This window comes from Aricia agestis, chromosome 21, assembly GCF_905147365.1.
Source record: "Aricia agestis chromosome 21, ilAriAges1.1, whole genome shotgun sequence".
NCBI lineage: Eukaryota > Metazoa > Arthropoda > Insecta > Lepidoptera > Lycaenidae > Aricia > Aricia agestis.
Window position 1 is genome coordinate 8,319,280 of NC_056426.1, and position 10,478 is coordinate 8,329,757.

The window sequence follows — 10,478 nt, forward strand, 5'->3', positions numbered from 1 at the left end:
GTGAACACGTTAGAATTTGTGATTTGAATTAACATTTCAAAATCACGATCAATTGAATATGAGTAATAACTAATAAACAAAAATTATCACCTTTTTATAACTGTTAGTATACATTTAAGCACTTATGTTAGCACTTATTAACACTAGTTTTTTCACTGTCACTGCAGTTTTGGGCATAAGTGGGCACTGGCACTGAATCAGTGGCGTATTATGACTTGATATAATGGGCGATACACCTAGGGCTCTACCACACGACGTTATTTACGCTCGTTTGTATCGATACAAACGTAAGCTGAACGCTCAGCAAACGGAAGGAAGCCGACACGTTTTAAACTTTATATCTGCCAAAACGCGATGAAAACGCGCAGAAGACGAGCGCATCAGAAACGCGCGTCGTCAGCGCGCAAAAAATACGTCGTGTGGAAAGGCCCTTAGAAACTATAAGTGGCGGATTTTCGATATTTTGTAAACCCTAGCAATTAGCATAGTATAAAAATCTGTTAGGTCCTGTTCAAGACTCTTTCTTCAGCCTTTCTCAGTGGCGTATTGTCATAGGGCTGACCGAGTGGCGTATCAGAGTAACACGGGTCCCACTGACTCAGTGGCGGATTGTGGTCCACTGGCTCGGTGGCGTATTGTGGCCACCTATCTCAGTGGCGTATAGCCCACTAGTAGCGCGGGGCGCTGGGCCCCGGTGCGGCGGGCGCGGGCTACAGTAGAGCCCTGTGACACTCGTCACGGTAAGCGCCCGCCGATCCCCTATTTCATGTTTGCCATCTGAAAAAAAAAAAAAAAATTAGAATCAGGCGTTACTTTGCGGAAACCCAAAATTTTTAAGCATCTTTTTTGTAATAATAACATTTGTTATCTCTTTAAAATTATTATATGTTGTGTGTTCCTAATGCAGTTCTTCGTTGCAAGTCCAGAAAAAGGGTTACAGCACAGATATACGTATAGGCCCTCACCTGGCCTTTAGCAGCTCAATTTATGATTTGTCCCTTGAGCGTCTTAGCGATATGAAGTTTTCGCCACGAACAAGTTGCGAACTCACCGCGAACTTGCTTTGAACTCACCGCGAACTTGCTGCAATCTAGCCGCAAACATGCTGCGACCTAGCCGCGAACTTGCTGCGAACTCGCCGCGCACACACTGCGAACACGTTGCGAACTTGCTGCGAACTCGCCGCAAACTTGCTGCCAACTCGCCGTGAATTCGCCGCGAACTTGCTGCGAACTGGCCTCGAACTTGCCGATAACTTACTGAGTTCTCACTGCGAACTTGCTGCGACCTAGCCGCGAACCTGCTGCGACCTAGCCGCGAACCTGCTGCGACTTAGCCGCGAACTCGCCGCAAATTTGCCGCGAACTTGCTGAGAACTCGCCGCGAACACTTTGCGAACTTGCTGCCAACTCGCCGTGAACTCGCTGTTAACTAGCTGCGAACTCTTTGCGAACGGGGTGCGAACTTGCTGCGAACTCGCCGCGGACATGCTGCGTACTCGCCGCGAACTTGCCGCAAACTCGCCGTGAACTCCTTGTGAACTTGTTACGAACTCGCTGCGTACTCGCTAGCGGCCCTCACCTGGTCTTCTGCAGCTCGATCTGGCCCTCCAGCGTCGTCGCGAGGTATATAACAAACAGCTGCGACAGCGCCACGCCGAGCGCGACGCTCGCGATCGTGTACAGGTTGCGCTCCGCCCACGACCGCACTATCTCTATACACCCGCTCGCTCGCCGCTCGCCGCTCGCTAACGACTCGCTAGCGGCCCTCACCTGGCCTTCTGCAGCTCGATCTGGCCCTCCAGCATCTTCGCGAGGTATATAACAAACAGCGCCACGCCGAGCGCGACGCTCGCGATCGTGTACAGGTTGCGCTCCGCCCACGACCGCACTATCTCTATACACCCGCTCGCTCGCCGCTCGCCGCTCGCTAACGACTGGCGAACGGCCCTCACCTGGCCTTCTGCAGCTCGATCTGTCCCTCCAGCGTCTTCGCGAGGTATATAACAAACAGCGCCACGCCGAGCGCGACGCTCGCGATCGTGTACAGGTTGCGCTCCGCCCACGACCGCACTATCTCTATACACCCGCTCCCTCGCCGCTCGCTAACGACTCGCTAGCGGCCCTCACCTGGCCTTCTGCAGCTCGATCTGGCCCTCCAGCGTCTTCGCGAGGTATATAACAAACAGCTGCGACAGCGCCACGCCGAGCGCGACGCTCGCGATCGTGTACAGGTTGCGCCCCGCCCACGACCGCACTATCTCTATACACCCGCTCGCTCGCCGCTCGCCGCTCGCTAACGACTCGCTAGCGGCCCTCACCTGGCCTTCTGCAGCTCGATCTGGCCCTCCAGCATCTTCGCGAGGTATATAACAAACAGCGCCACGCCGAGCGCGACGCTCGCGATCGTGTACAGGTTGCGCTCCGCCCACGACCGCACTATCTCTATACACCCGCTCGCTCGCCGCTCGCCGCTCGCTAACGACTGGCGAACGGCCCTCACCTGGCCTTCTGCAGCTCGATCTGGCCCTCCAGCATCTTCGCGAGGTATATAACAAACAGCGCCACGCCGAGCGCGACGCTCGCGATCGTGTACAGGTTGCGCTCCGCCCACGACCGCACTATCTCTATACACCCGCTCGCTCGCCGCTCGCCGCTCGCTAACGACTGGCGAACGGCCCTCACCTGGCCTTCTGCAGCTCGATCTGTCCCTCCAGCGTCTTCGCGAGGTATATAACAAACAGCGCCACGCCGAGCGCGACGCTCGCGATCGTGTACAGGTTGCGCTCCGCCCACGACCGCACTATCTCTATACACCCGCTCGCTCGCCGCTCGCTAACGACTCGCTAGCGGCCCTCACCTGGCCTTCTGCAGCTCGATCTGGCCCTCCAGCGTCTTCGCGAGGTATATAACAAACAGCTGCGACAGCGCCACGCCGAGCGCGACGCTCGCGATCGTGTACAGGTTGCGCTCCGCCCACGACCGCACTATCTCTATACACCCGCTCGCTCGCCGCTCGCTAACGACTCGCTAGCGGCCCTCACCTGGCCTTCTGCAGCTCGATCTGGCCCTCCAGCGTCTTCGCGAGGTATATAACAAACAGCTGCGACAGCGCCACGCCGAGCGCGACGCTCGCGATCGTGTACAGGTTGCGCTCCGCCCACGACCGCACTATCTCTATACACCCGCTCGCTCGCCGCTCGCTAACGACTCGCTAGCGGCCCTCACCTGGCCTTCTGCAGCTCGATCTGGCCCTCCAGCGTCTTCGCGAGGTATATAACAAACAGCTGCGACAGCGCCACGCCGAGCGCGACGCTCGCGATCGTGTACAGGTTGCGCTCCGCCCACGACCGCACTATCTCTATACACCCGCTCGTCCACACGCGTTTGCTCGCTTCTGCCACCTGGAAATTGATCATAAAGTTTGAGTAACTTTATAACCTGATGCCTGTTTTCACCAACGGTCTCCTAACGCTAAGTGTTCCCTAGCGATCTTTGCGGGTCAAATATCTTTTAAAACAAACACATTTAAAAAAAAGTAATGTTTCGCAAAAGTTCTTACGCCCTAAGGACGAACGTGACACACAAAAATTCGTGAAATCTTGAAGGATATGTACCCTTAATGGCCGCTAGGGGACCACTTAGCGTTAGGAGGCGGTTGGTGAAAACAGGCATGAATCCCTTATTGGGTCATCAACATCACTTCAGTCGTTTGAGCGTTAATGAATAAGCAGATACATTCGCACTGATTTTGCTTTAGACTTGCTTATTGCTAGCGGTTTGCGGGCAAGGCGCCCATACATTTTATATGCAAGCCTAAGATAAAATAAGTGTAATGCTAAGTACTCACATACGGTTTTGCTCGATCGAGCAATAACGTCGAGCAAAACCCGCGGCTCGGGATTTCGTCCACACATTTCGATGCGAGCCTTCGAGCTGTGACTTTTGCCGTCCACAAGGTAATTATTACTCGATTCGGAGTAAAACTATCGAGTAAAACCGCATGTGAGCATTAATAGAGAGTATCTGCCTGCTGTTTTGTTGATCAACCGATTTTGATAAACAATACCAAACAGTATGGAAAATATGTTGAGTCCTAGGAAACGCCATAAGATATTTTTTTATAGTTTCAGAGGGATAAACAAAAGACACAAAGTTTAAGTTATGTTTATCACAGGTACTCACGGGGTAATTCTGCACCCCGTAACCACACATGATGTTCACGAGCCCCGAGCTAATATCAGTAGCGTTGACACAGCACGAGAAGGGCACCCCGCACCGTTCAACGGAAGGCGAGGAACAGTTGAAGTATTCATTCTTCGACCAGTCCATGTAACCGTCCGAGGTTAAACCGCAGCATTGGAACTGAAATGTAGAGTATAATATTAACAACTTATACTACTGTGTATTTATATATTACTGTAATATGACCATTGAAAAAAAAATTATCTTTAGTTTTAAGTTCTCATATAAGTGACTGTAGGTCTTCTGAGAATAAATTCTTAAACCTAAACCTATTGTATACTAGACGTTCCGCGCGGCTTCGCCCGCGTAAACTAGATATTTCACAGAAAAATTAGTCCACAAAAAAAACCTATGATCCTTCACGTGGTCTATATCTGATCTAAATAACAGAAAAAATGCTCTAGTAGTTCGTGAGATAAGCCCTTTCAAATAATTTCCCCCGTTTTTTCTTTATTACTCTTACTCTTACCCCCCTATTACTCTTAGCGTGATAAAATATAGCCTATAGCCTTCCTCGATAAATGGACTATCTAACACTGAAAGAATTTTTCAAATCGGACCGTAGTTCCTGAGATTAGCGCGTTCAAACAAACAAACAAACTAACAAACTCTTCCGCTTTATAATATTAATATAGATTAATTGCACATTGTAAAGTGGAATAATCTTAATGGCTATGTCAAATGAATTAATAGTAACATTGTTTAATAGTATCAACTGCATCAATCAAGTAAAATGTCGTCTCAATAAATAATGTCGTCATAAGTGTATCTGTGTGTGTGTGTGTGTGTGTGTCGCGGTGTGCGCGCAACTGAAATCACTGCTCAAAATTAGGACCACTCTGCCGCTATGCAATGGTAAATATGTCAGTGTAATTGTGCATGCCGCGATGTGTGCGCAACTCACATCGCTCTGCGCGAAGTCGATGAAGTTCTGGAGGTCGGGGTCGTCTCTGTACGCGTGGACCACTCGCTCGATGAAGCTCTGTTATATGTGTGTGTGTGTATGTGTGTGTGTGTGTGTGTGTGTGTGTGTGTGTGTGTGTGTGTGTGTGTGTGTGTGTGTGTGTGAGTGTGTGTGTGTAGTGCCGCGGTGTGTTCGAAACTCACATCGCTCTGCGCGAAGTCAATGAAGTTCTGGAGGTCAGGGTCGTCCCTGTACGCGTGGACCACTCGCTCGGTGAAGCTCTGTTCCACCAGGCCGTGGAGGAGGCGCGGGAACACGAACCCGCAGACCGCACTGCCCATCTCCACCAGGAATAGCACGAGCAGGCAGAGGGAGTACTGAAAGAGATAGAGATATTAAGTCCGGCTTTTTTTTTATGAAATAAGGGGGCAAACGAGCAAACGGGTCACCTGATGGAAAGCAACTTCCGTCGCCCATGGACACTCGCAGCATCAGAAGAGCTGCAGGTGCGTTGCCAGCCTTTTAAGAGAGAATAGGGTAATAGGGGAAGGTAGGGATGGAAAGGGAATGGAATAAGGGAGGATAGGGAAGGAAATAGGGTAGGGGATTGGGCCTCCGGTAAACTCACTCACTCGGTGAAACACAGCGCAAGCGCTGTTTCACGCCGGTTTTCTGTGAGGACGTGGTATTTCTCCGGTCGAGCCGGCCCATTCGTGCCGAAGCATGGCTCTCCCACGTCAAAAGGAGATAGGTGCTATTCTGTGGAATGCCGAATTCTATTCGTAGCGGTCATTGACCCCTGTCAAAACACTTGTCATATTACTAGTCTAAGGGCGATGTCGTCTGAGTATGAAGTATATCACTTGGAACTTATAATAAATAGTTGGAGATTATCATACTAAGAGTCACCAAAAAGTTTTCCATTGAATCTTTAACAGTCTTTATGAGAGTTCAATTTTTTCCTTAAGTTAACCTTTAAGTACACGCGTTGTTTTGGGTAACGTTCCGTCACGCCTGGGGTCTAGAAGTACATAAGTAAGTAAGTTCTGGTACTGAAATAGCATCTTCGCTTAATTTTTGGTGCACTAGGCCTAGTTACCTCTAACTCTTCCAAAAACTTTCAGAGACATCAAAATTGAATATGATTTGTGCAATTTGATTTTCTTTTAGTCGTAACACATTTTTCCATTTATACATAGGCAATTAAAAAAAACAAACAAATAAACACATAGCCAATGTGAAAAAAGTATATACGTTAAATCACGGGTGGGGTCTGCAGGTATCCCCACATAAGAGAAAATGTAACTTCTCCTAACAGAGGAGCGACGGACTTTTACTCATTGAAAGAGCTCGCGTTGCATTGAGATTAGCTGAAAATGAGCGAACGTAGCTTGCCAATTTAAAAAAATAGCGTCAAAAAACTGCGCGTGGGGTCTGCGTAGACCCCGCCAGTGATGTTAAAGGTTAACAAAATATAGTGCGAGCACCTTTAATATAGCTCCTAAACTAGAAAGGTCAATGACCGCTGGTGCCACCTTAAATTATTTTGACTATAGTAACAAACAAACTCACAAACTTAAGCAGACAGGTGTTCTCTCTGAGAGCCCCAATGCAGCCGGCGAAGCTCACTATGAACACCACTCCACCGAGCAGAGCGATCAGCAGACTGATGTTCAACATTATATCGTATACTGTGTCCAGCTGGAACATTAAATACAAATTATTATTAGTCATTTTGAATGGACATAGACAGCAGAGATTATTAAATTATAGCTGTTAACTATACAGATTTGCTTTTGTGACTTGTTTGTGACATGTATTGATTAGAAATGTCCCAACTCATGAATTTCGTCATACATTAATAATTTAAAAAAAATAACTCTTTCAGTGCTGCTACTTTCACAGTAACCGTGACTCAAGGGGTCATTCTGAACAACTTTTGTTTTACTACATTTGGATTTACGCTAAAAAAATTGCTTTTCAATAGTAAGAAGTCACCAACAAAGAAAGAAGACTGTACCGCAACTTACCCTAAGACGAGGTCTTAGGGTAAGTTTTGTGAGCACACATTTAGTTAGTAGATACTATTTTATAACAAAACTCTTGTATATACATTTCTAAATTGTATTTAACTTGTATTGAGAATCAATATTTTTTTTATCCCTTATTTGAAAAACTAGCAATATAAGGGCCATTTATACATATTGGTAGTATCCACAGGCGATAGCAATTACTTGTAGTTAGTTGTGTATTTTTTTCATGGTTCATTTATAAAAAAATATATAATAAATACAATAATAATAAAATGTAACAACCTTGATAAGACCCGTGGCCTGCCATTTGTCGATGAAAGCATACAGCCCAACCGCTATCAGTAATCCACCGAGCAACTGAAAAATGGTTATCATTTAATGATAATTACATAAATTATTTAACATAATATATAATTTGACTATTTCCTGCGGTTTTAGATAAGGAAAACCTAAACTTTACTATGTTTCCATTCATTCCTACCACAGAAATAGATCAAGATAGATACCGCATACCATTTGTATGAAAACGAGTGTGCCACTTTTTTCCTACCTACTGTCACGTACCGATCATATGAAACATGTCCATTATCTAGGCCAACGTTTCTATATGAATTTCTACAGCTCAATACGGTACTTTTAGGCGTTTAGGCATTTTTAAAATTCCGATTGATGTCCGATTCCGTTAGCAGACTAAAGAACAGACTTTCGAAAGACGAGCATTGCTCGTCGTTTGGGAACGCGATATGGCACGCGAAGTACATACACATGCGGTATCTATCTTGATCTATGTCTGTGATTCCTACTAATATTAAAAAAGTGAATTAAAGTTTTTTTTTATGTTTTCAGCTGAAAACTTCATGATCATAACGAAACTTCGTACACATAGTTCTGTAGGTACTAGCATAGGTAGTAAAGGTAACAGACAATACCAATGTTGTTATAACATGAATAGTTAAATGCTAAGCTAATCTATACTAATAATATAAATGCAAAAGTGTGTTTTTCTGTCTGCCTATTACCTCTTAATTCATTTGTCAGTTTTCATACAAAAAACAATCAATGTGTCATTGGAAAAGCTGGATCATTGTCATGACAGCTCTAATGAAAGCAATCACAATGACAATAGAAACATCAGAGAAAGCCGAGCACAAAAACCATTGCCACCATCAATATGTGGGAGAAATGTGTTTTGTTATGACATACAAATATTTTGAATGCGAAAGTGCGTCTGTATGTTGCATCTCCATACTTAAAAAGATAACTAAAGCAATTTGGATGAAATTTTCTATTTGACATGACTTTGAGAAAAAGAGAGTCTTAAGGAAAGTATGTTAGGCAGGGGGGGGGGGGGGGGTAACAGGAGACATGAATCCGCTAAAACAGACTGAGTCATTTTGACTCTGTTGATAAAGAGAGGACAGGAAAACAATTACCGAGGCAAATGTTATAATTATTTAATTGGAAATAACAGCTCATGCGGTTTTAAGCAAAATTGTGTGGTAATTAATAACTCACCTATGAATTTATTGGTAGGAGTTTATTTTTTCAACACACATAATAGTACATTTATACCAAAACAAACTATTATGTTGTTTAAGTCCTGACAAAGTGCCTATTTTGTCATAATAGATATGGTTGCTGTTAAGCATTTGTGTACTGACCCACGAAACTTTTTGTTGAACTATGAATACAGTCTTGTTCAAAATGATCTAAAGAACAACTGCATTCATAACTTAATACATTTTTTTGGGATGATAAACCATGCTTATTGGTGTTCATATAATATTGCATGTCTTTTTTTAGTATTTATGTTTGCTGTGAAGCATGGGAATGCATTATGTACACAGTGACATGCCTAATTAATGTCCATAAGTATTGTTGTGGTAATGAATGCAGTGTTTCAACTTGAATTGAAAATTAGTTGCAATGCAAACACCTTTTTCATAGAAACTGACAAACTAGAAGTGTGTTGAATACTACGAATAATAAAAACTAAGGAAATGTAACTTCCATACTATTACCATTTTAAATTTTATTCCTTCCGAACTGTCAATGTAATGGCAGTCTGATACCGCTGAAGGCCACCTAAATATTGCAAATGTATTTAAAAAAGGTGTACCTAGGTACACATTTTTGACAAGTATTGTAGAACATGTTTTTTGACGGAGTTACTTTTCCTTAGTATTTATTATTTGTAGGTTTAATAGCAGTTTTGCAGTAAATTCTTTATTAGGTTGACACTATACATTATTCTATGATAAGGAGCTTTTCTGGGAACTAAAGTAGCTTCATACCATAATATTTCATCCAAATTGTTTGTGATTTTAAGTGTAAAGAAGTAACAGGCATTGCTTAATATAAACTTATGCCTCTCATAGTATTTTATTCCAGAATTATAAATATTATTATAAGGAACATAGTGATCTTTGCTGGCACACATTTATTATACAACAAACGCGAAACGCTCGACATCCTGATATAAATATTGAAAGCGGAATTCGCGAATTACTAACGAACATCCGTCCACCTATTCTATATAAATTATGTTTAGTATGTTGTTCTTTGAACAATGAATCATTCGAAACAAAACAATTGTTATAACACGTTACTAAGTTTTACCGGATGTATATGAATGAAAGTAAAAGTAACTATTGTTTGTTTCACTTATAAAACATAGTTTTACTTACCCAGAATATAAAATTCAAAATAAAAATCATATATTTCACGCAGCCACTAACGTACGTAAAATTGGGACCTCTTCTGCGATGCATCTTGTTTGAAACAATTTTATAACCACATATAGATATTAGATTATCAAGCACTTGTGTTAGTTTTATAAATCATTGATTAATTTGGTCAATTTGTATAGAAATATGTGATGGATTCAAGAGATGAGTAATTTTTGTGTGCACAAGACACAAGTTTCGATTTGTTTGTTTGACGTTTAAGAAAGTGTTGCCAGTAAAATGTAAATGACGGATAAAATTATCACATGGGTGTGTTTTTAAGCTTTGAACAGCTTAGGGTCAGTGTCATGTATCTGATGGATTGGTAGCCAATCAAATCTTGTCAAATTATGCTGGCACTTCACATATCCCATGGCTATTAACCTTAGGCCAAACCTACGCGACCAGGCGACTGCAAAGCGGAGCGTCAAGTTGTCAAATGTGTGTTTTGTATACAAAAACACATTTGACAACTTGACACAACTTGACGCTCCGTCACTGACGCGTAGGTTTGTTCTAAGCTTAAATTGTATTTGCGTATTTGATGTATTTGCCAAACAATCACCATGTG

The 10,478-nt window shown here is 43.7% G+C and overlaps 1 protein-coding gene across 2 annotated transcripts; it reads right to left on the reverse strand.

Annotated features, from left to right (window-relative positions):
* Positions 1-410: 410 nt before the first annotated feature.
* On the reverse strand, positions 411-10,097 carry LOC121737671 (tetraspanin-33-like). Of its 2 annotated transcripts, none has more exons than XM_042129335.1 (7): positions 9,869-10,097; positions 7,464-7,538; positions 6,721-6,849; positions 5,352-5,525; positions 4,185-4,364; positions 3,228-3,403; positions 411-777 (listed from the first exon to the last, which is right to left on the reverse strand). In XM_042129335.1, the coding sequence occupies exons 1-7, from the start codon at positions 9,950-9,952 to the stop codon at positions 765-767; spliced, it is 831 nt and encodes a 276-aa protein (XP_041985269.1). In that variant the 5' UTR covers positions 9,953-10,097; the 3' UTR covers positions 411-764. The 2 variants fall into 2 exon arrangements, with proteins under 2 accessions (XP_041985269.1, XP_041985270.1); XM_042129336.1 differs by lacking the exon at positions 411-777 and adding an exon at positions 2,753-3,174 and having other exon boundaries at positions 3,359-3,403.
* Between the last annotated feature and the right edge of the window lie 381 nt (positions 10,098-10,478).